Here is a 26,220-nt window from a genome sequence, read left to right as displayed (position 1 = left end):
CAAAGGCATCTATCAATTTTCAGTATCCAATCTGAAACATTCAGAATTGTTTTTTAAGAATACATACAATTCTATGGCAATTTATATATTTAAACTATAGTTTCCATTGACCCAAGTGGAATCCGAGAGGCTTCAATCCTCCTGTAAGCAAACCCCTCAATCTGACACACAAAAGTTAAAATAAAAGAACAATTTGTAAGTAACCAAACACTTTGGTTTAAGTCACATTACCAGGATCACAGTGGGACATGTCACCGAGTACAGGATAAAATCTTGTTATACTGGGAAATATTCAACTGATTTAACAATCTTTTGCATCCTTTCCCATTCTACAAGCTCCTACTTTATTCACAAGCCATCTTCCAAATATTGAAGCATAGTAAACTGCAGCCTAGCAGGGAAGAATATTTTTTCTTATAAGAGCAAGTTCATCTTAGGCACTAAGACAGAAGTCATCTGGAAAAATGTGATCATGCATTTAAATACTGTATCATTATACTTATGCACAATAGAGCCAAATCAAGTTCTCATGGACATCATCTTTATTTCTGTAATTTCTTTACTTTTCCAACATGTGAATTGGCAGCTGACGACAGTCAAATGATATGACTCATTAGATTCTGCGTTTTTACACTACATACACACATACAGCTTGCTCCAAAAGCAATGTTTCAATGGATTACTCTGTCTTCTTCTGTTCTTTAACTTAAAACTCAGGTAGTAAAGGCTTTAAAATTAGAATGTATTGTAGTCTTATATATAATTAAGAAAGGGAAAATTTTACCTATGCACTTGGAGTAGACAGAAGTGAAGCAACTGTAACCTTACTTTAAATCTCAGATCTGTAAAATACTGGTCCTTTCTTTTTATTAAGTCCTGAAACCAGAAGCTGTTCTCAAGCTTAAAGTGACTCTCCAGTTCTGGAAGAATTTCAAGTGGGAGATTAGCAGCCTATTCAAATACAGAATATAAAACATGTATGTTTTGTTCATTAGTTTTCATAGACTCTTAAATGCTGACCTAATGTAAAACTACCAATAACACAGAAAGATGAAAAAAATAGGCTTATTCACTTATGCATTTGTGCTTAATAAGCACTTCAAAACTGAACATTTTCTTTACTTTTGTAAAAAAGCAGTAACAACATCAGTTTAAGTAGGAAGTAAAAGAACATAGCCCACAAGAGAGATGCAACTCAGAAGAAAACCCAAGAGGATTAAATTTACATTTGCTCTAATTTCACAAACATCTGGAGTTCAACCAGGAATTAATGCAACCCTGGAAAGACATTATACTCAATTTCCATTGGATTCAGCAAATTTCCAGGAATCCTTATCACAGAGATGAATTAGCTGTTGCAGGAAAACTGCAGGCTTGACCTGTAAGGCATACTATATAAGTAACAATTAAACAAAATTTTAACTTGGAAGTGTTTAAAAATAGTAATTAAGAAACTAAATTTGTTCATACACTTACAATGCAGTAATTAATTCACTTGCACGTGCACCAAAAAAAAGAAAAAAAAAATCTCTGCAAGGTAAGTCCTCTCTATTAAGAATGCTATCTTACACTAGGAGACAAAAATCTCTGAAATTTCTCTATTAAATTTTATCTTAATTCATTCTTTCACAAAAAAAAACCTATGTTTTTTGGTAAGTACATCTCATGAGCAGTTTTCCATAAAATGAATGTTTAGACTGAATTTACCAATGCTAAGACCTGATCCCTTAGTTTAAGTGACAGTTACTACGCAGAAATACCCCACAAGAAAGAAGATAAAAGTACTAATTTGAACAAGACAAAAAGTGAAAATCTCATTACTGTGAATTAATTGTGGTAAAGATAACTCATTCCCAAATAACAGCAAACCTAATCAGCTTTTGTTGTTGGACTCCCAGGTGTCTAAGAAGGGACTCCAGCTGAACCTTTTCCTTCACTTGGGGCATTCACAACATCTTCCCTGGGCGGAATTTTTGTAGCCAGTGCTGCACCCTCCCCTCAGTGAGGGCACTCACTAGTTTGGCCTTTTCCCATCATGTAGCTGCCACTTCCTATGAAAACCGTAGGGACCGAAGATGCCCTCTCCTCTGGGGGTAGCTTAAACCCACCAAGAAGCTCCAAAGTTACTGATTTCCCACCAGCCAGTCCCCCTACAACACAGAGTGATTACAGGAATCTCATTCTCTCAAGAAACAGAATTAAAAAACAAAACAAAACAACCTTCCAGCTCAGTTTCTTCCCCAGTTTTGCTCAAGTTTAGTACTCTACACATACACACAACCTGGGATTTACTCCATTCACTTAAAGAACAGAAATTACATTTTATCTTTTTTCCACAATACCCCATGTTATCTTCGCACTGCAGAGTATCTACTGCTCTGTAATAATCATATGACATTTAGCTTTAATAGCAGTTCAGCCAGCAGAACTCGGTTCTACTTCGCACTGTGCTACTGCTAGCAAAATGGTAGCATCCGAATTAACAACAGGCACAGTGATAAAGGCCCCAGACGTCGAGAAGGCATGCAAGGGCCTAAAACAAAGTAGACTTCTTTTTTATTCATACGGAGGAGACCGGCATTTTTCCTAACCTTGCTCTCACTATTTCTTGTAGCTGAAATCATTAGCCAGACTCCTATGATGATAAATTTAGATTAAACAACAGAGGCCTGTTTAAAAAAGTTATAGCAAATGAGAAGTTAAAAGCACATGAAAACAAAGGTCTTCCCAAGGAAAATACAGGTCAACGTCAAGACCTCGTTTTAGAATCTGTTTGTTGTACACAACTAAAATCTAGAGCAGAAAGAAAAATCAACTAAAAAAGCCAGAAACCCTGACTTTAAGCCCTTGAATCAGGTCACTTAGAGAAATTTAACTTCTAACAGTTAATTGATAGCCTTGCACAGGTCCTAACGAATCCTGGACAAGATTCTGGGACCTACTTGTGCGTGGTGTTATTCGTGAATCCTTATTCCTAAGTTATAGCTCTTTTTTGCAGTTTCACTTAATCCACTTTCAGAAGAGCAAGCATTCATACCTACTAGACATTATACTTCAGAACCAATATCTAAATTTGCATTAGGTTTCATATACAGATTGAATAAAAGCGTTTCAGAATGCACAGCTTCCATGATGTTCTAATTTGAGCACTCCAAAAAAACCAGACTTTCGGCCTCTCTCAACACATCTATGAATATGATTTATTTTCTTTACATATCTTAGTGATATAAAAAACAGACAATGAAAGAGAAAAATATAGTACAGTTTTAAGGTAGTAGCAGCCCATATACATTTCTTCAACTGTCAAAGTTTAAATGTCACAGCACTATTCAAGCAGAATATGATATATTAGTATATTATTTAAAAAATACTGGAAAACTGAACTGGAAACTGGAAAACATTAACAGAAGGTCTGATTCAGTACAGTTGTCATGCTCGCTATTTACACACACAATTCAGAAATTTACAAAAACAAGATATTACAAATACAAATGCAAAAACTTTGAGAAAGAAAAAGAAAGGAGAAAAAAAACTAGAAATTAGAGCACACGCTGAATTACAGAAATCCCTCCATCCCATGTCTATCACTGTGGAAAGAAAAAGAAAAAGCTTATGCTTAAGGACAGAACTCAGCTCAGCTAACATGAATTACTGACCTACATTCTGAGGAATGTCTTTGTTTACGTAACACAAAAGAAATAGCATAAAACTATACGTACATGCTAATATTAATTGATGTAAATGAATCTTCCTTTCAATTTCCACTTTAAGAGCTCTACAAGTAGTATTTCATTAGCCCCAGCTGCCTGAAATCCACAGTAAAATTCAGCATGAGGTATTGACTAAGTAGAATCATAACTTTTGCAAACTTCTCTCATCTTCCCTCCCCATGCATATCTAGGAAGTTAAAGGGAGCCAACCTTCTGACACTGGCCAAAAGATGTCCTGCTTTTGTTCCATAAGTTTAGTGCATTTATTCCTTGGGAAGTACAGAATACCTTGAAGAAATCTTGGCCTCCACAGCCTTCCTAATTTTCAAATGCAACTGTTGCCAACAGTTAGTGAAAAAGCCAAATTTTCATTCAAGGAAAGAATTTTTCCTACCTTCTTCAAATACATATTATATCTCTCCATCTATACAGAAAACCATGCTGGATGCATCAGCTCTAGACTGCTAAAGCTGGGTAACAAACCTTCTGTTCCCAATCAAGCTCACAGTGAAGCTAGCCAAAAGCCTACAATAAGTTCCCCTCACCAAAGAAAACATACTAGACCTACAAATTCAGGGTTCTGGCCAAAACATGGGCAGAAGTTAGCTGGGAAACATCCATCAGCCCCATTAAAAACATTGATAGGTCCCCATGAAAACTATCAACAGGTCATGGGCGGATGGCCACTATTATCCTGATGGAAACTCTCTTCAGCAATTGATCACGATTCTCACCGTTCTGCCTGAAAAAGCTGGCAGAGATTTACAGCAGCATATTGCTTTCAGTTCATTGCTGAGAAAGGCCCATCACTACCTCTGTGGAAATACAGCTTCACCACCAAAATGTTTGGCCTCTGACAAAAGCACATCAGCTAAGTTTAGTGCGTTGATATGCTATCTACTTCTTTGTGGCACATTTTTATCACCTCTCAGCAAGCTAGTTCAATCGACTTACTCTGAAACCTTCCATAGCATTTTCAACTGAGTAAAACACACGTTTTAGGTGTAAAAAGTTAGGGTCTGTGTAAGGACTGCCCAACTTCAGCAAGCAAGTCATAGAGCTCTTCCAAGTCACTTGTATGCCAAGTTCCTGGATGTAACACATGGAAGTATCAGAAATCCTTCATGAACTACCATGCCATTCCCATCAGCAGGCTCTTGCCTGTGGATTGTCAGGCAGGCAGTCCCAGATTATGCCACAGACTTGCTTCTTAGGAGTGCCTTCATTCCAACACAATTTTTTATAAGATCAATGTAAAACAGCAGATTTCAGAAAGGATCAAACTCTTTTAGGTTTCAAAATTAATACCAACAGAAAGAAACACTCATTTGAACTACAGGGTTGCCACTTTGTGAGTCCTTGGTAAGAAAAATAAAAAGGGGATTGGAAAAGAGGTTTTTTTAATAGTTATTTTTCATATTTCATTCAAGCAAAATTAAATCAAGAAGAAAAGAGTCCAAGTGCTTTTCCTTAATTAAAGAAGAAAAGGGATGAGGGAAGGGAAGGAAGGAGAAACACACACAGGAAGTTCCTGATGGCATGGAACATTGTTTTAAGTTACAGTACTAAGAAGAAAGGAGACAAACTCTGATCTGAATTGTATGGAGTGCTTCATAATAAACATAAAACAATAATGAAACCAGTTAGCTTAAGATTTTGTCACTGAATTGGGGATATGTGTATATGCGCCTTCACACAGGAATGAAAGTTTGACTGTGTGCAAGTCAGACAAATTTGATGTCTAGTCTCTTTGGGGAGGAAGAAAAAAAAAAAAAATCGAAGCAATTCATCAGATCTTGCACCCACGAACCAGAATCCACACACAGGAATACAGGACCTACTATATTGGAACGTGCAGTCTAGCATTAGTATATTAGTATACTGGACAAATAGCTGTATACCAGACATGCGTATGCCAATATGCTGGACACACAGTCTAGTCTTCTATCCCTGACAACAACCAGAACTAGATGCTTCAGAAAGAGCTTCAGGGCTCCACAGAAGGGAGATAAAAATGTGCTGGTCTCATTCTGCTCACCATTAGCTGGAAAAGGGATAAATTGCTTAACCACGATGTTTAATAGCAATCTCACTAATTTGATCATCTTCAGTTTCAGTAACTGTAAGTGATTTGGTATCTATGTAGATATTTAAAACCACCAGTTTATGAACGAGAAAAATGTGAAATAAGAGCTATCAAATGATAGAATTTGTCCCTATGTAAAAAATGATACATCTGCTGGCAGAAGTATGTTTGATAATGTTGTATCAGAGAAAATTATAATAATGATGTATGAATTTTGCAACAGCTATTCACTTTACATCAGTGCAACTGGTCTATAGGTATCTGAACTTGCTTTACTGCAGATTATTTAATTGCAGATAATTTCTCAGGTATTGAGTGACATAATTACAAAGTGGTATGAACTGATAAATACTTCTAATAGACTTACCATCAGAACTTGTAAGAACAAAGCTCTCTGCATAGGACTGCTTCTTTCCACCTATACTTCTGGGAAACCAATGAAAATCTATGGGATAAATATCATCTGGAAGTTTCACCACTTGAGTAGTCTCACTAGTTAACAGGTTCCACTTCATAATTTGGTGATCATCGCTGCAGGAATATAGCTCATCAGCTGTAGTCCATCCCACACAGCTAACTAATTCCTTATGTATAATTAAATTAAGGAAGTCTTAAAGTTTTGGTTATTAGAAATAAACTTATAAAATATCTCATCTAGACTGTACAAAACTGAAAGAACAGTACAGGAAGATTATTTTAAGAAGACTAGATAGAATGTTTCCTATAAAGACAATATGAGTCTTCATTCTTTCTTCGCTGTTTTGTGTCAAGAAGAGCTGGTAGAAATTCCGCATGAAATAGAAAAGCAGACTGAAACTATAAAAATATCATTCTTATTACAATGCATATTTATTGAAACACTGGGTTACAAGAGGGGTCTTGGTGCACAAGGCAAGTGCAAACTGCCCAGCTGTCATTCAAATTGGCTTATGTTGGCCTATGTCAGCAGTTTATATATGAGGCTGTGTTAATATCTAAGTTATTAAGAATAGAAAAATTACAACTTTGTTTATAGCCTCTGTGTGTGTGTGTGTGTGTGTGTCTTATTACATGCAATTAGAAATATCAATATTCCTATTTACTATGTGAGAAAAAAAATTTAACTTATCACTACAAATAGGAAAGGAAAAACCTCAAAATTTTCCAGCAAAACGCTGACAACTTCTGCACAGTACCAAACACCAGTGGTTTCAAATTAGGTTGATAAAAGCAGAAAACACTGGGTATTGCAATGGGAGTGTTCAACATCTCCAAAAATGTTGCCTTTAAAAGATGGACTAAAACAGTAAGGTTAAAAAAAAGCGACATGCAATTTACAAATATTTTACTACGACATTCAGGATTTAAAGAAAACCCTTCTAGTAAAAAGGCTATAAAGATTTAACATGTTGTTCTAAGGTTTATTCTGAGAGAAAGGATATGTTTTGGTTCCTTTAAAAGTGAAATCTTCAGTCTCATTTCGGTTGTTCAGATGGAGCATTAAAAAAAATCTGTTGGGTATGTTAGAACTGTATTAAAACAAAACAAATACATATATAAGTAGCCAAAATTAAAAAGGAAGATACCAATACCAAAATTAAAAGTTTTGAAATAAATAATATAACATTAGTACTGTGGCAAAACAGTCACCAAAATGGACCCAAATTTTAAGGGAATTCTCCTTGTACAGTACACAACCACACACAAATCTGACTGCTTAGTATAAACACACCGGGCAAGTTAAAGAACAACTAATGTCAGCAGCATTTCACTGAAACATTATAGGTGGAAACACTGAAGTTCTCTTATGCTTACAGACAGTCATGAAGGTAGCTGGGGAAAACCTGGAATCACAAACTTTTCAAAAAGATTCATGCCTGAACGGAGAATTAGAAGAAAATTTAGAGAAAAGGGCCATACTCTCAAAAAAATCCTGCTGTGACCAAATGATGATCTTACTCTTTCATCCACAATTATTTGGAAAGTCCATGATGTTTTACTGTAACACTGTAATTCCATAAGATGTTCAACTGGGTCCCACCCTCTCATCCTCTCCTTCTCTTTGGTGAGTCTGTGCCTGGACAGGAGAGAGGCACTGATCCAGGTTAAACCTTTTTTCTTTCCCCCCTTCAGGATGGAAAGAAGTAAAAGCAAAACGAGAGAATGGGAGCAGGCAGTACACTCTGAAGAGAGCATCATGATACACGGCGTGACCTTCTAATCTTCTGGAATTTCTTTGGCATAAAAACTACTATGCGTTACTATGCAGAATTTAAGAAGCCTTAAAAGGAAGACAGTCCTAAAACATGTAATTTTCTGTACCCAAAGGATAAAATAAGCTATTTTCAATCCTACTTTACATTCATTCTGATAAAACGCACACAAGTCATTTTTATTTTTAAATACTTAAACATCGTTCATATTTGAAAGTCTAATTGCTTTCTCCTACCTGTATTCTAAAAACGTGTGGGGACCTCAATATCAAGGCATTTAAAAGGCGCTTGAGTTTATGCTGAACTTTCAAAGCGGCCTTTGAATCATGTCTTTGATTTCTAGATGGTGGTAATGGTGTTGTTCAGCACCTGCATTGCTGTTGAACATATGCTACAAAATATTCCACCAACCAGTTACGGGGCTAGTCTCTATACCATGAATTCTAGAAAAAAATCCACAAACATAACCTTAAGATTGTATAACAATATGGAGTAAAACGGCACCAAAATATATCTTCTTCAGTTTAATATAGGTATTGCTCCAGCTTAACAGAATCTCTCACATTTATTTGGATGCACAGATCTTACTTACCTGCTTCTATTTTCTGCGCACGCCATACCTAAACCCACCTTTTCAGTGGCTGCTTGGTATTTTTTATTGCTTATTTTTCATTTAGAGTTTCAGCAGGCAAGCTGTTACCGTCAGCTTCCAGTTTCCACTCCCACCACACAGGCATCCAAAAGCTTTCAAAGATTCCCACGTGAATTCTGTGTTCTTTTATTTCCAAGGATGACACCAGAATTTGGTAACGCATTTTGGAAAACCGCGGTTCTGAACACTCTTTATGTGTATCTAAGGAAAAGGAATGCTCACCCTTATTTTACGTATTAAACGAGACTTCTGCGGCGATACAGTTGCACCTGTTGATACCAACAGGAAAATTATTACGGAGCACAGGGTGGCTCGGAGAGCAGTTAAATCAGTATACGCACTCAACATCGCAGCTCGGCCAGGAGTCCAACATCGGCTGGAAGCTCTCCCAAAGCATACCAAAAGCCGCTGCGACGCGGAGGAGGCCGCGCTGGAGGCAGCGAGCCCTCGCTCTACCTCTGAAACGCGGGGGTTTGGCTCAACTTGCCTCAGCCGCAAATTCCGTTTTGTCCCACCACTTTTTTTTTACATCCCAATCCCACGTTTCCTCATCCCCAGTTCTGCGTCGCGCTCTCCTCCGCTCCGGAGCGGCTCGATGAGAAGTTAAGGGTCAGAGAAAAGAGTGGTGTGAGCAAGGCAGGAGATTGAGCAAGATTGTGCAAGAGCTGAAGAGGGGGGGGCGGTTGGGGAAAACAGGCAGCGGGAGGAAGAGGAGGACATCCATGGTGCTTGCAGCCCTCCGCGCCCCCCCCCCCGCCTGCCATCGCCCTCCCGCTCCCCTCCCAGCACACGCACCAAGCTGCCGCCCCAGGCGAGCTGCTGCGGGGGCCGGGCTGCCCCGCCTCGCCGACCAGGTCACCGTCGAGGCGGCCACCGGCAGAGCCCCGGCGCCCCGCTTCCCTCGGGACGGGCTCCCCACGCAGCCGCTTCTCCGCCCACGGCCCGCCGCCCGAGAGGGGGGTCACGGCCCGCGGCCCTGTCGCCCACCGCGGCGCTGAGTCAGACCTCCCGCCCCCTCCCTCCAGCGGCCCCCGCCGCGTTTTACCTGTGGCGGCGGCAGGGAGGGAGGCAGCGCGGCGGCAACGGCCGCCAACGAGCCCCAACGGCCGCCGCGCCAGCGCCGCCGCCGCGGCAACGGCAGCGCCTCCCCCGTCCCCCCCCCTCCCCTCCCTGGCGCTGCCGCGGCCGTGGCGAAGCTGCTCGGTCTCTATAGCTACTTCCCGCGAGACTTCTTCTTCTTCTTCTTCCTCCCCCCCTTCTCCTCCTCCTCCTCCTCGTCCCACCGCCACCTCACGAGCCCTCCCCAAACCAGGTGACACGACTCCATGGCGTCACCGCGCCGCCCGTTAATTAGTGCCGCTTCAAAAGCGTGCGCTGTTTTTGTTTATTTAGCATTATTTTTATTTTATTTTTTACACGTTTTTAAAAGCCATGTGTTCACGCGGCGGCTCCGGTCCCCATCACCTCTCCGCCCGTTGCCCGGCAACCGAGCGCCGCCCCCTGACCTATTTCTATTAAATTAAAATAAACCCCTTTCGCGCGGGACACGCGCGCGCGGGCGCCCGCGCGCCCGCGGTGCCAAAAATCAACGTGGCTGCCCCCACAGAGCCCGCTTCCCCCAGAGCGCATGGATTTGGGTTTTTTTTGTTTGTTTTTTTTTGTTTTTTTAATATAATTCCTCCCCTCCTCCCCTGTCCGCGCAGTAACGGAAAACAAGATGGCGCAGGAGCGGGGCTTTTTTTCCTCCTCCCTGCGTTCAAACCCGCGGGAGGCCGGCCCCCTCCCTTCCCAGCATGCCCCGCGCCTTTCTAACGAATTTCGGTTCGAGTTTGCCGTTTGGGCGCCATTTTCGAGTGTGGAAGCCGCCAAGCCGCGGCGGGAGCCGGGATCGCCGCCGCTGCCGCCCGCAGCTTGGCCACGGCCGCGGCCGGGCGCTGCCCGCCCTCGCAGGTACCAGCTCGGCGCGCGGCTCGGCGGGGGCAGCCGAGGCGGCTCGGCGCGGCGCGGCAGGGACTTTCGGGCAGAGCCGCCGGCAGTTCGCCGGAGGGCAGGTGGAGTCGGGGCGGGGCGGGGGGGGGAGAAGCTTCCTTCGCCGTAAGCGGAGCCGCGGGGACGCCGTCGGGAAAATCTGCCGGAGCGAGCGGCAAGTCTCCCCGTGCAGAGGGTGCTGCGGGCAATGGAGGGGGGCGGCGGGCTCTTTGCCCTGTGCCTTATTCTTCCTCTTCCCCCCAGCCCCCCCCTATCCTACCCCACCCTGAGCGGGCAAAAGGCAGCGGCAGCCCCTTGCCCTGGGGCTGGGGCTGCCCTGCGGAGGGCCCTTGCCGAGGGGCACCCGCTGCTCGGTGCCCGCTCGCCCTCCTTCCCCCCCGCCGGCGGGGCGCAGCGCCCGGCGTTTCTGGCCCCGCGGGTGTCGGCAGATGCGTGCGAGGAGCTGGGGGGAAGAAAGAGGGTCGGAGGGAAAGCAGGTTTCCCCTTGTTTCCTTATGGACCTATGGGGACCGCTAACCGGGGGCCAACCTGTGAAGGGGGAGTAATACGTTTTACTCCAGTAATATGTTTTCCGTGCGCCCGAAATACGGAGGCCCGATTTTAATCTGCTTACAAAGCAAGGACCCCCCCGTAACTATCTGTGCCTACTCCTTTTATGCTTGAAGCGTGAAAGCTAAATCATAAGAAAATCCTTAAAGAGTTAAAAAGATCGTGACAAAGGTGCTGTAGGATTCCTTAAAATGACGGGTTGATTAAAAAAATTTTTTTTTCATTGACATCGGTTATAGTTATCAAATTTGAACAGCTTTTAATAAGGAAGTCTTTCTGCCTGTCTCTGACTCTCTTTTCACCAAGCCCTGAACAAAAACGGCACTTGGCAGGAGATCATTGAGAGATGCTTTTAACAAACACCTCTGAGTTGACTTGGAGGAGGGGCTGGACACGAATATGTTAAGTTTATTAGAGAGTCTGTAGCAACTGATCTATCCCGATTTAAAAGTGGATGTCAAGTAGTTATGCTTGTTCATTTTGTTGGTGTATATGGGGGAAAGGAGTTGGTAAGGTAAATAGGTCTATATTGCACAACTCTGAGTGGAAAAGCTTTGGAAAAAAAATCTGGTACTTTGAGAGACTGTAATTGTCTGAGACAGCCATTGCGGAACACTTCTTAACAGGGGCATAGACTCAAATTGCCTTAAAATGAGTTCTCTCTCTCATTTCCCCCCCTCCCCCATTGTCCCAAATGAAGGACTCTCATGAGAGTGTGGGTTGGGGGTAGGTCTGAAAACGTCAAATGATTGGCACCAATTGTAAGATGACTTTCTAACCACGTCAGTTTTTTTATCTTGTGAGAAGTAAACTTTCTCATGTCTGTTTTTCTCCAAACCGAATTCGCCACTTGCTGCATTTTAAACTCTTTGGAGAGAGTTTCCCTCCTGCAGTTGTCTTGCCTTGCTTCTCATCATCGGTTGCTTTTTATTTCTATTTTTTTGGGAGCTGTGTTTAAGTGCCAGCTGATGGACTTTCGTAGTGTTTCGTTCTTGATCAGATAACTTTAACATCAGAACTAGATTAAGGTATTTTGTTTCGCTTACTCTGTTAAATGTTGAACGCTAACAGTAGTGGTTGTGTTATATTTTGCGAAGTGAGAGTATTGATCTAAGCTGCTTCAGAATTGAGACTTTACTTAAATTACGCAATTTTTTTTTCTTAATAATTGGCGTGGAGTGTTGAAAATAAAATGTGTGTCAGGTCTGAAAGGTGTATGTAAAGCGTGCTTCCAGAAGGATATAGCCATATGGCTACTCAGTTTGTTACTGCAAATGTGTGTTTAACTCTTTTGCCCCCAGCATCACAGTTGCTTTCTCTGAGCATAGTAACGGCATTGAATATGGCTGTATGGGTTTTCTGTAGGTAGATTCGTGCTGTTTCTACAGATTAGGATAGGCCCATCAATTTGGGGGGAATGGTTTCAAATCTATCATTATGAGGCTAAGCTTTAGTTTTTGTTTCAAATTCAGAGTTTTGTCTTCAAAATACATCTAGACTTTGGTTTCTAAATTAGTCAAACATCTGGATATTCATATAGGTATATTCCTTAGGGGATTGCAGCTCGATGCTTAGATCACGGGGTTTTCTTGTTTGTGTTAGCAAAGGAGATAGATCCCTTCAGTAGTTTGATTGCTTGGAATTGAAGGGGAACAGCCAACAGAAATCATGCCAAGCAAGAGCACCAAAACCTCTACAGCAGTCCAAGAGAAAGGCAGAAAGCCCTTAGAGGATTCCACCAGTGACATGGATGTGGACAAAGAAGGTGACGGACAGCTTGGTGAAGCACCTCCACAAGGTAGGTTCGTATCTTATGGTTCTGATGGCACATAAACTTGACACTAGTGCCTGTGGAGCAACGGTGTTGTGTTGAATTTACAAACTATTCCAGATAGTCTGCTCTTTCTCTTCTAGAAAGGAATATTGAAAGCCTTGACTCTTGGCAGGTTTAAACTGTTTTTAAAATGGTAAAGAGGGCTTGCAAAGAGTTAAAGTGTTTAGACCAGTCCTTTAGTACAAGTGCAAAAGCAGTTGGTAGACTTTCTTCTAATAAATCTTATATTTAATATTCCTGATCTGTAACATTGTACTTAAGATTGTGGTACAACAGAAAGATTTTTCAAATTTATACACAGCCAAAGGTATGGGATTTCTTGGAATGGAATAAATTTCAAGTTTATTTACTTAACTCTTAAAATGATTTGACTTTCTTTTTCATGAAGCAGGTTTTTTGTTTTTTGTTTTTGTTTTTTTTGAATTGAGTTTTTGCTGAAGATATCTGGAAAAACAGAAGTTAGTGTATTTTTAGGTAGCCAGATATGCAATTATTAAAGCAAGGTATTTGACAAATGGATTAATATGTTGAAATTTGTGACAAACTACTGTCTATTTGAAGAAAAAGTTGCTAGTAACTGCTGAAAAGCTGCTTTGCTTATAACTAACTGATATCCAGGGGGCCAGTTTGTTTTCGTAACAAACTTCCTGTCTTTGCAGAGTAGTTGTGCTGTCATTACAGCTTTCAGAGCATTGTGCAGCGATCCCCAAATCTTGCAGTGACTTGTGAGCACGCTTGAAATGTGGCTTTGCACTTATTAATTAGAAGGACTCTGCCTGTTTCAGATTTGTAGACTTACTGTGACGGTTGTAGCTATTGTAATTGCAGAGTGCCTATTAAAGAGTGTTAGAATAAGAATTACATAATGAAAGAACAAACCCACTAGTGAATCGATGGAGCATCTTTAAATATCTACTTCTGAAAGATTCAATTCATGGCAAGAAGAATTTTAACTCCACTTAGCTCATTTTAATAATTTCAGACAAAAGTATAGATTTGATTCATGTAGAAATAATGTTAGCTTTTGAATTAAACATTTTAAAAGGTGCCTAGTCATTGAAAGCTTATAGTCTCCTTTTTCTTTCTGTTTATTTTGGATGGTTTTTAGCAGCCTCAAATGAGGTACTTGATAATCGAAGTTTAGAAGAGATTTTGAGTAGCATCTCTCCTCCCCCACCACCAGCAATGACCAATGAAGCTGGTGCTCCTCGTCTCATGATAACTCATATTGTAAACCAGAACTTCAAATCCTATGCCGGGGAGCAAACTTTGGGACCTTTTCATAAGGTATCTTTCTTTTACTTTAAGTATTTTCTAAATGGAGGTAAGACTTTGTTGTGTGTTAATATTCCTTACTGTATTTTCACATAAGCTTAGCTCAAAATAACTGAAAAATATTTGTTTCAGAATTATTTCATAGTGATATTCTATATTTTAATTATTGGACAGTAGAGAAAACATTTAAGTGCAATTTTATGATATTGTGCAACTATAATTTATCAGTAAGCCTTTAAAAAGCACAATTTTTCTTGTTTTTTTTTTTTGTTTGTTTGCTGGAGAATATTCAGGGGGTCTGAAAAATAAGAATATTTTTAGGGCCCACAGGAGACTTAAGTGGCTAATTGTGAAACTTTCTTTGCGAACATGCTTGCTAAATGAAATATTGCTTTGAGTTAACAACTTAAAATTCATAAAGCTGAGCTAAGTTGAGGTGTTTTGTTCTGTGTGTGTGTGTGTGTGTGTGTTTTTTTTTTTTTTTAATGGGTTGTACTGCTTTACCTTTGGCAGTAAAAGCTAAGCTATCAAATAGTCTCCAGTTTTCTGTGCTAGAAATAATTGTATTTTAAGCTGTCCACAAATGAAATAGGTGATTCACACTGGTTAGGATTGTTTCAATTTGAATGTCACTTTTTTCTTCTATTATGCAGCGTTTTTCATGTATTATTGGGCCAAACGGCAGTGGAAAATCCAATGTCATTGATTCAATGCTTTTTGTGTTTGGGTATCGGGCACAAAAAATCAGATCCAAAAAACTATCTGTGCTGATCCATAATTCTGATGAACATACGGACATCCAGAGTTGTTCAGTGGAAGTCCACTTCCAAAAGATCATTGACAAGGTATGTATTCTTCTATTCAGAACAGTGGAGGCTTTTATTTTATTTTATTTTTAAGGGTTTGAAAACTAACATTTTATTATTTTAGTTCCAACTAGAGAAAACTTCATAGCATGAGTACTTTACCTTTGGGATGTAAAACATCAATTCAGTGTTAATTAGCTTAAATCTTCCTCTATCAAGTGGTGTAGTTCTTAAAATATCGGTCTTGCAGAAAACAGAAAAGAATCCTCACTAATATCTGGTACATGTACATTTTAAAACTACTTAGAAATATAAAATAATTGTTTTAACAAGAAACCTTTTAGAATTCTGTCTTTTCTGTTTCACCTCAAGTGTATGAGTTTTTAGGGATTTTGTTAACTTCAGGAATACCTTTTGTAAGTATACAAGTGGACATGTTATATATTCTTAAATTTATAATATGAGCAATATAGATTAAGAAATAAAAACCATTTAAGCAAAACTTTTCAAGCCAGTTAAAAATATTTTAAGTTATCTCAATATAAGCTTAGAAAAATACAAAATGAATCTGAAACTTTAATGTTTACACTTTTTATGCCATAAAGTACCTGCAATTTTTAAAACAGATTTTTAATAGAAAATTCTAGACCTCACCTCTTATCACTAAATATTTTTGAACATGATGTTTTGTTTGAAAGAAGTGAAGTGTTGGCAAATCAAAAATACTCATTTTGCTTGTCACTTCATGTATTGGTAAAAACTGCTGTACAATTTTGTTGATTTATTGTGATTACAGTGCAAGCATTTTTTTTTAACTTTAAATATTTAAATTTTTTTACACATTTATTCTGGGTGAAGTTTCAAATGTTGAGTTTGGGGTTAGTCAAAAAAAGGGGGAAATGTATCGAGTTTCAAGACTTTTGTTAATAAAATGACAATATTTACAGTCTTTGACCAAAAAAAAAATTTTTTTTTAAGTCAGAATTTTTCTTTGACTTGATATACATACACCTACCCCTACATTTTTCTTGTATCTAGATTAAGCAGATCCAATACTTATTAAATTTACTTTGGGTTTTCACTTGACTTCATGTTAATACCTACGAGCTGACTTTATGGTGTGATACAACTTCTGAATATACTAGATATCAAGTTAATTATGCTCTTGGTGGTTAATTTGGGAAAGTGGTAGGTCAGTTTAAGTCTTTACAAGAAGCATGCATCAATTTTAATATTTTAAAGTATAGGACCAGTTTTATTTTAGTTACTGCATTTCAGGTAAGTCTAAGAGCTTTTGAAGCTGATGATGTCACATTTGTCACATCTTTAATGTTTTGCTTTTGTATCTTCTACAGTTTCTCTTTAGAACTATTCAGCTAAAAGTAACTCCTTTTTCTAGCCCTATAAAAAAGGGGTTTAAAAATGCAGACAGTAGTTAAGTCATTCAGGACTTCCTAATCTAAAATTTAAAGGTTAGAATAGCACAGCCACTTTGAATTTGAAGTAGGCCTTTTCTTTTGTAATTTGAAACAGTGGTGAAGAGAATAAATTAGATATTTTTAAAGCAATAGCTTGTATCGGAGATGGGAAAGGCATTAAGTGAAGGCCATTCATTTTAAACAATTTGAAGTGTTTTAAATCCAGTTCTCAAGAGAGTGTGGTTTTTTTGTTTTTTTTTTTGTAAGGTATACAGCTTTAAGAGAGTTCCCATTTCTACTGGACCCTAGAGTGCAGTTGACTTAAAACCTGAACATGATAGCATTTCTATGCTTAATTGTGAAATATGAAATAAACCTGTGATATACTAATTGTTTTTCTGGCTTTCTTTTTTCCTCAAAACAGGAGGGAGATGATTATGAAGTCATTCCTAACAGCAATTTCTGTGTATCTAGAACTGCCTACAGAGATAACTCTTCTGTCTATCATATCAATGGAAAGAAAAAGACATTCAAAGATGTTGGTATTCTTCTTCGAAGCCATGGAATTGATCTGGACCATAACAGATTTTTAATTTTACAGGTAGGTGCATGAATGAAAGGAATTTTAAGAAAAAATGTATTTCTAGTTATGAAAAATACTGTCTAGGTTTTGAGTCTTGTATTTGAGGCCTTAAAGTACTCTAGCAGCACATCATGGTTTGCATGCTCTAGTAAAGATGCGAATCATTATTTGCTGCTTTAGAAATTTAAGGAAGAGAAACAGTTGAAGATACTACTTACACAAATTTTTCTATTAATAAATTGTGTTCCTGACATGTGGATGAATAGAAGAGTTGTGATACTTGTTCCGCCCTAGCAGCACGTAAATATTGGTGTAGTAAAATAAACCTTAAACCCCAATATTATTGTGCTGCTTAAGCGTGGCAGAGATTCAGCAACTTGCTTATACCAGATAAAGCTCATCAATATTAACTTAAATCCTAATGATTCTACTTTTAAGTTATCTACAGTTTCATATATAGACGTGTTTTTTTTCTGCAGAAGTATGTATATATTAAAATCAGCTGTTTGTAAAAATTGAATGCATGAAAAACACATGAAGTGTAGGGGTTTTTTTGTGCTTGTGTAACAACTACAGAGGATTCAAAGATTGGCCGGATTTATAGCCGTTTCAGGATAAACTTGTTAAAACTACAGTTTACAACCAATACTGTAAAAAATAAAAAACCGTAGAATTTTTCAATAGCATTTATATCCACATTTGGGTTCAAAATTGTAAGGTCTGCTGGCATACATTTTCTTCTTAAAAGGCAGCCTAAAGAGAACCATACTAATTCTTCTGGATTTAAAATTATAATGGAGAATTCTGATATGTGCCAAAAAGAATTATTTAAAATGTAAATTGAGTTAAAGTATTTGATGAAAACATTTAAATATTAATTAAATTGAGTAAACATACATGCACATACCTGTAACTTTTCACTACTGTTGCTAACAGGTTCAGAATTTACTCTGGAGGATCATGACCTAGAAAACTAGTGCACATGGAAAGTTTTTCAAGATCTAAAACCTTTGAATACAGATTATTTTAGGCCTGTTTTTGTCAAAGGAGCTTCCAGTTCCCCTCTACAGAAGAAAAAAAAAAAATTCTAGATAAGTCGCTCTGTTTGCTTCACTTCCTCAAGTCTTCTCGTGCAGTCCTTTTTTATAGTTACACCCACAAAAAGAGGATATATCTGTTTTGAAGTCTCCATACTAATTTGTTATTCCCTCTAACACTTCATTCCTCTATCTTCTGTTTTAAGCTGGAAAGAAGGACCTCCAACAAAACAGAACTGTTTTGTTCCCCCCTCCCCCCTCTATGAAGTTGCTCTTCAGAAGTAGCAGGTTAGGCCAATTTCTGAAAGGGAAAGAATGCAGAGTCAAAGATTAATCTAGGTAGAAATTATGGTGCAGAAGTATCTAAAGTTTAGTGTTAGAGTACCCTCTTTCACCATTGGGAAGAGGGAAGGAAAGGAAACATTTATGAGGAAGTACAGCCAACCTTTTCCAGATGTGATTTGTTTTCTTCTCCCAGTACTTACTTCCCAGAATGTTAGTTATCAATGGGAAGAGCATACCTATTCCTAAAAGCTTGAGTTTCTTGTTTTTCACCTGTAACATGAGAAAGAAGGGGGAAGTATAAGCAATACTAAGACATAAAGTAATAGTTCCCACCATTTTTTTCCTACTAGACTTTGTGGGTAAATCAAGAACTGCAGAGGAAAGTGTACTGAGATTTCTGTGTTTCTTCAGGCTTCTTCAGTGAGGCAAGGCCCTTTCCCTTTGCACATAAGTTTGTGCACTTTTTTTTTTTTTAAGGGGGTTCTACTGATTGGGTGATTCAAAGATGAGTAGTTTCCAGTTGGGAAATGTGGCAATATTTTCCACATAATTGCAGCAGAACTTCAAAACCCAAATACAAAAAATTGTAGTTAGAAATAAGTGAGACCATGTCAGAAGGCTAAGGCTACATACTACTATCACACGGACTGTCCTTTTTTCCCTAGTGTTTTTCAAATTAAGTTATTTAAAGATTGAGGAATAAGTGACAGTTCTATTTAATTTTTCCTCTTCTCTTGCTGTAGTGAAGCTAAACTTAAAGTAGCCTGTTCTAGTTTGATACCAAGTCAGAATAATTCCACATTTAAAATAAACTGTGTTTCCCTGATTTTTGACTCTGCTAATAGGGTATAATTGAAATGTTTCATTTTTATTATAGGTTTGGGGTAAATATGTTAATTAAGGATTATGAAATGCTATTTTCAATCTGTCACAGGATATTCATTAATATGAATGAAAAAGTTGTGAGAGAACATGTCCTACATATAGTAACAAAACCTTTAGTTACTTGGTTAGTATCCTACTAGTGTATTTAGCATTACTCAATGGAAAATACTTGCTTTTTAGAAGACTGCTTTCTGGCTTTGGTTTCTTTCCCTCACCCCACTCCACCTACCATTTTTCCAGTCTAGCATATTTCAGTGCCTTTTAGGATAAAGTTTGAAAGTTTAGGCCAGACTGCATTTTTTTTTTTTAAGTTTGGTAGATCATTGTATAAGTTCTTCTGCTGGCTGCCATTCTGAAAATATTATAATCAGAATAATGACTTTGAGTAGCATTACAAAGAGTTCTTAGGGGGAGAATAGAGTATGTAATATTAGTTGAGCAGTTCTAGAAGTGTTACAATTTCTGTGCCTAAACTAAATAATTGAAAAAAAAATCTTGTTTAAAAATGGTTTTGGTTACAGTAGGATATTGCCAATGTTTAACAGGAGGAGAAGGTCACTCTTGTTATCTGTAAGTTTTAATACCACGTTTTATGTTTTTAATAAATTGCTATGTGCTTTTAGCACTTCAGGAATAGACAGATGTTCAATGCATAGTTGTGAGTTTGCCACAGCCTGAAACTGCAACAGAAAGAAATGCAACTTAGCACTCAGTACTTACTATGCTTTTCTTATCATAAGTGCTGTGGCAAAATCTAGCATCTTGCTGCTATTTTTTCTATCTTCCACACTTAATACCCCAACTTCCATAACTTGTGTGTCTGTAAATAACAACAAATAAATTATTTGTTTAGCTTTTTTGAAAGATTTGCTTGGAATATCAGTATATGTACAGAAATCTCGTGTGGGTTCTGTGCTCTGACTATGTTGGGCAAAGCTCAGAAGGTAAGTATGTTTGCTGTTGCTCAAGAGTAACTCCTCCAAAAAGATTAACCTTGAGGCCAGAAAGATGCCTTATCTTCTTTATCTTGGTTGGTTTGTTTCTAAGGGGTTATCAAATAAATGGGGAGAACTTAAAGGAATGTCAGTTATGGACATCCCTGGGGTAGGCATGTCTAGGGAGCAAAGCATACTGGCTGGACAGCAACTGTTAGCACCTGCTGAAATTGGCTCTTGTTGCATTTCAAGGTAAGAGAGAAAATACAAACTTTTAAAAGGGAAAGCACAGTTTCATAGGCAACTCCCATTCAGCTACTTTGCAGATTAAGATTGTAGAAAAAGTGAGAAATAGCACAAGACTTTAATGCTGTCTTTTAATAGATAATGAATTCACAGAAGAAGACTTATGAGTTGTAAAAAACTTTAGAACCTTCTTTCTTTCAAAGAAACAAATTGTTTTTAAGTAAATCTTGTTGCACTAATTATAGTAGTATATCACTTAAATGTATTTGATAATTTAATTAAAATGTTCTTATGTAACCTTAAGCAAGTATAAACAGCTACAGTGATTTTATATCTATATATGCACACACACACACGTGTGTGTGTGTGTATATATATATATTTTTAACTGACTGGAACAGCATTTTGTAATGTACTAGTAAGTCTTATCCTATGGCAAGATTATGTTGCCAGAAAGGAAGTTCAGTCAAGTTTTTCACCTGCTGCTTGTGGAAATAATATGAGAGTCACTCTTCTAATATGTTGGAGAGGAAATGAGGGGGAGCAGATTTTCTTCTCGCTTTGAGATAAGCTAGAAGTTCCCAATTGTTGAGCTATGCTTCCCTAAAGAGGCACACCAACATTTGAGCTAAAGCACTGAGTGGAGCACAAGCTCTACTGGGATTATTAATGGAGATCTACACTGCCAAAATTGGTGGTGAAGAGAGGTTTGTTATAGAAAGGTCAAGGACAACTGAGCTGTAGTGGTAGGAAGAATTAAAACAGGTGTGATAAAGTAAAAGCAGATTGTTCAAGTAAAATATGTAAAAAAAAATAAAAGCTTAACACTAATTCATAGAGTACAAAAACTTTTTCATTGATGCTCTCCAATTATTAAGGTTTATGCTGAAATGAATACAGAGCAACATAAGATATACTAACACCTCTAGATGTGCAGTTTTAAAATTAATTCTCGTATGTCATTGGAAAACTTATATAGACCTTGTTCAGATGTTTGGGCAATTCATATGATTTTTGTTTTGCTAATTCCAATGTAACATTGTAACCAATGTTTGTTAAGCTTTCTTTGGAAAAATAGGGAAGTATGGAAGGAGAAGATAGAATGCACTTTTCTAGAAAAAGTGTGTAATTGAATGATTTACAATTAAATAGTTTGCATAGAATGTATCAGTAATCTTAAAGTAGTCAAACATTGCACATAGAGTTTGGCAGTGACTGATTTAGATTCCAGAATGACACTAGATTTGCACTCAGTTCGTATTCTTGTACTAAATAAAAGAATGTCCTTAAGAAGGCTTCTAAAATTAGACAGATGTGCAAACAGCTTGACAAAGGCTACTTTTAAATTATTTCCAGAATGCAGAATAGTAGTTTTGTGCAAACAACTGACTGTTGTATGACAGGCTAATCCTAATTTTTTCCTCTTCTTTGGACAGTAGTGCCCTTGTAAATTTGTGTATGTGCATTATCACTTATTTGACTTCCTTTATTTCCCACCTAGTTTATAACACTTTTCTTGGAAGGCACAGCATGAAGTTGACTATTTTTGATGCTTTCTCCCCTCCCCCATATTTGTCATCTGGTAAAATGAAGGATAGAAATGAGATATGACTGCAAGCATTAAGTAACAGCAGCAATTACATGGAATTGGAAAAAAATAGTTGTGGCTTACAAGAACTGTATTACAGTCGCATTTGTAGAAGAGAAGTAAGGTTACAATAATATTGGTTATTTGTGTACACAGTTTTCAAGGCCTAGTATTATTAGAATTCTTAGTCATGTTCTACATGGGGAGGGGATTATGGGCATGCTGTCAAAGTAAAGTCAAATTGAATTACCTATAAGGAAAACTTGAGAGATGCAAATTTATCACTTGTTCCTGCTGTTCCTTACTGTATTACTGCTTAAAAAGTGAGCAGTATTTTGATAAAGTAAAAAGTGAGATGTGTGAGCACTGTCCTACTAGTGCAGTATAAGAAAAGTGAAAAATGGAAGAGGGGTTGAAATAGCTCAAGTAACATACAACGAAATGGAAAGACACATCTCACGTTGCTGCTTAGTGGTTTATATAAAATAAGATTGTGGTCTGACTGTTTTTATAATAACAAGAAACTAATTACATAAAAATATCCAGGAAAAAATAACATTTCAAGACAGGCAGCGTCAGATACAGAAACTAAGAATTATGCAACTTTAAAGCTAGCATTTATGAAGTGACAGGTTGATATCCATTACTACTTTTCCTCTAACTTCATTCCTAACTGACTTTTGCAGCAATTAAAGTTGTGTCAACTAAATCTGCAGAACTGGAGATGTACAACAAAAAAGCCTGAACCTTATGTTTAGTGTTAGTGCTAGTTCCCTTATGAATGGTAAGAAGTGGGTTAGAATAGAAGACTGAATAAAGAAAAACAGTAATTGGAATTTCTGGAAATTATCTTTGGATTTTCTATCTTTTAAATAAAAACACTTTATAATGCTTAAACAGTAAATATTTTCTTCTTAGTAAGCGTTTTCTTCTTAGACTGGATTCTGTTCTAATGTGGTTTCTCCTTCAAGCAAATTCATGATGTCATTGGTTTCATTCCTCTGGCTGCATAAGCCATTGCTCTTCCTTATGCTGAACTCCTGTAGAACTCTAGAACTCCTGTACGTGCTATATTTTCAGCTCCTGTATCTGGCTGGTGAAATACTTCCAGCCTCTCTTGTCCACATTCCCCTTGCACTGGGAGAAATGTGTCACGATTTAAGGGATAAATTGAGATATAGCTGTGTTCTGTAAAATAAGGTTCACAATTCTAAACTTTACTTTCATTTTACTAAGTGAAATTTGCCTTATATGGCAAGTCAGTTTTGTCTTCCTGCTGTATTAAAAGTTCAGAGAAGAATTGAAATGGTTCTATAATATTGATTAATCTTCTTCGATAGAGCAAATAGAATACAGAATAAGAGATTTTGCCTACTACTGCTGTAATCCACCACAAAACTTTGAGTTAGAAGTGGCTGTTTTAACTGTTTCTTGGCATTCTGAATATGCTGACTATAACTCTAATGCTTGCTTGACTTCAATACTTAAAGGACAAGTTCTGTTGCATATAAAGAAAAGCATATTGTTTCTAAGTTTAGCATAGTTTGAATTTTCCCAATAACTTGAATAGCCCTTTTTGAGGAACAAACGTCTGTGCTTACACCATTTTCATCTAAAACTTTACATTATGTTTATATTAATTTCTTGTATGTGCATATATAATAATATACTGTTACAAGCATCACAAGACTGTTAATCTTGTGATACTTGAAAAAGTTAAATGAAACATGATGTACTGACCACTATCTACATTTGTATATCACCTAAATCAGTGGGATAAATGAAGCAAAAAGAATTAGGTACCATAAAGTTGCAAACTGTGATTCATTTAATCAGTTAATTTAGTGTTTTGGGTTTTTTTTAAGACTATACATATTGACAATACTAAAAAATTAAAAGATTATTGTAATTGTACTGTAACAGGTATTATACACTGGATTACTTATAACCTGCTGATACTCATCCATCACTCAAAGATTCTAGGCTCATTACCAAAAAACCTTCATTTTAAGGGTGTTTAAATAAAGGCTTACAAGCCAATATCTTATCAAAAGTATGCTGCTATCATAGTGAAACCAATAAACTATTGTTCTGAATTTTAAAAAAGCAGTGACTGCCTTATAATTACCAAGTAAAGACTATAGCCAAAGTTGTCATCTCTAAAATTTTGTGATAGTGTCATTTAATTCTGAAACAAAATGATCTGTTTCAGCCATAACCCCACCCAATAAATTTCCTCTCTAAAAACATTGTAACACTTCTGCTAGAAGGCAGGAATTACTTCATATTAGCAGAAGGGATTTAGAAATGGGACTGATTGCAGTAGCTAGTCTTAACTTACTTTTCTTAACTCCAAATACTGGTAGCATAAGAATTCTGAAACAACTATTTATCTTCTGTTGATATAGAACCACAGCTAGGTAGGTTTTTACATCCAGACAGGGGGTTAAATCCTAATGTTAAAACTTAAGGGAACTTACTGTGAGTGGAAAATGGAGTGAGTGGAGGCTATTGCAAATAGGTAGCATCTCCTGTAATAGTCTTCCTTTGTACAGCCTGAAAAAGTAAGAAGCCTTTACTACTACCCAGTGTCTAAAAGAGAGAGGAAAACATAAACAAAAAGAAAAGCTTTTATAAAGAATTTACCCTAATTAACCATCATCCTCAGAATGTGTAACTTAAGCCTGGATTCAATTGATAAAGCACTTTGAAGTTCCACAAAGGTTCAGAGGGATTTTTCTTCTGTATTCTACTATCAGCAGTTGAATTGGGAAACTGAGACAAATAGGATGTCCTGCTTTCTAAGGTAATGCCTCACTTCAGGTTTCTCAGTGACATGTGGAAACATGGAAGATTTTTTTCAACATAGAGTATTGCAGATGTCTTACAGGTAGTATTTTCTCTTACAACCATTACTCATGAGTAAAACTGGTCTTAAATTTCAATTCAGTTATCTGTTACACTATGGCAATTTTGAATTGACTAGTATCAAATTGCTCCACTACAAAAAAACAAAAAACAAAAAAACCCCAACACCCTGCAAGAACAACACCCCCCCCCCCCCAAAACACAAAACTATTCAGTCCTCCCTTGGAATTCAGTACATTCCCTTCTGCTGGCTCTAAGCTGTAAAATTGCTTCATTCCAAAATATATCTTAATGTTCCCATACCTTACTGTGTTTAAAAAAATTCTGAGATGTGAGTTTTCCCATTGAAATGTTATATTGAATAGGATCACACTAATCCATTTTAAGGTTTTCAGCACTTTATTTTAAAACTTGAGGTTAAGATGCCAGAAACTAAATGGCAACCCAAAATCTCAGCAAGTTGTTTCTGTGGGCAAAGAAGTACCTATCTAATGCCATATTTCTTCTGTGGAACTCTAGCAAGGTGGTTCCGTGAACACTATATTAACAGTTTTGTTGACAAACCTCTTGATGTTGCAAGATGCTGTCTCCAAAAGTTATCTTCCCCAAATTCTCAGGGCTTAGGAGAGGAGGCAGTAATTGAGAAGCAGCCATCTTTCTCTAAAGGTTCACCAGAAATCACTAGGCATAGTGCTGAGAAGTTGTCTCATTCCTTTAAAAAAAAAAAAAAAAAAGTTGAGTACTGTTTCTCCCTTTGTGATAAGTTTAAGATTACCTTTTTAGTAGTTAATTCAACTTGGTAGTTACTACTATTTTCAAATGGAATGTGAAGGCTATGCTCTAAAACACCTTAATTCCAGTTCCAGCATTATCACAGAACTGTTGTGCACAGCACAGATTACAGCCTTGTACAGCTTATAACCACTTGAAGCTGGATAATGTCAGTATTGGAATTCCTGCATTATGCTGCTTTTTAGCTTTGGAGTTGATACTTAATCAAGCAGTTTGATAATCTTATTTAAAACTTATATGCAAAAAACCCTTGGATAACTCAGATTTACAGCTTTCTGTTCTGAGAAATCAGCTGTTTTAAGAACCGAATGGATAAATGTAGAGAAAATTGCAGTAGTAATCCTAAGCCATGAGGTAACTGAGAGTTTAGACGCTTTATTGTCCCACCTTTTGAGGGCTACATGGGGGACGAAGTTCTTGCTCTTCACAGATTGGCTCGAGGATGATGCATACAGCAATGCAGTGCAGCCATTTAAGTCAGCTGCCTGTG

General features: G+C 37.7%; 2 protein-coding genes across 23 annotated transcripts in view; one reads left to right on the top strand and one right to left on the bottom strand.

The window, feature by feature from the left end:
• The window catches only part of IFT80 (intraflagellar transport 80), a 62,055-nt gene extending 52,285 nt beyond the window's left edge, over positions 1 to 9,770 (bottom strand). For 3 of the 17 annotated variants that reach the window (XM_026057736.1, XM_026057750.1, XM_026057753.1), the window contains exons 1-4: positions 8,982 to 9,349; positions 8,581 to 8,841; positions 7,218 to 7,304; positions 6,164 to 6,385 (exon numbers count right to left, since the gene is read on the bottom strand). In XM_026057736.1, coding sequence (XP_025913521.1) covers positions 6,164 to 6,385; positions 7,218 to 7,254 — 259 coding nt within the window. In that variant the 5' untranslated portion in view covers positions 7,255 to 7,304; positions 8,581 to 8,841; positions 8,982 to 9,349. The other 14 variants (XM_026057752.1, XM_026057751.1, XM_026057745.1 and 11 more) reach the window with 13 other exon arrangements.
• Positions 9,771 to 10,548: 778 nt separating this feature from the next.
• Positions 10,549 to 26,220, top strand: part of SMC4 (structural maintenance of chromosomes 4) — a 45,796-nt gene continuing 30,124 nt past the window's right edge. The window contains exons 1-5 of one of the 6 annotated variants that reach the window (XM_026057724.1): positions 10,549 to 10,590; positions 12,781 to 12,976; positions 14,121 to 14,299; positions 14,941 to 15,132; positions 16,936 to 17,112. In XM_026057724.1, coding sequence (XP_025913509.1) covers positions 12,847 to 12,976; positions 14,121 to 14,299; positions 14,941 to 15,132; positions 16,936 to 17,112 — 678 coding nt within the window. In that variant the 5' untranslated portion in view covers positions 10,549 to 10,590; positions 12,781 to 12,846. Of the gene's footprint in view, positions 10,591 to 12,000; positions 12,207 to 12,780; positions 12,981 to 14,120; positions 14,300 to 14,940; positions 15,133 to 16,935; positions 17,113 to 26,220 lie in introns of those variants that run through there. The other 5 variants (XM_026057725.1, XM_026057726.1, XM_026057723.1 and 2 more) reach the window with 5 other exon arrangements.

The sequence above is a fragment of the Apteryx rowi genome, unplaced genomic scaffold (assembly GCF_003343035.1).
Source record: "Apteryx rowi isolate R43461 unplaced genomic scaffold, aptRow1 scaffold_140, whole genome shotgun sequence".
NCBI lineage: Eukaryota > Metazoa > Chordata > Aves > Apterygiformes > Apterygidae > Apteryx > Apteryx rowi.
This window is presented reverse-complemented; position numbering and strand designations above follow the sequence as displayed.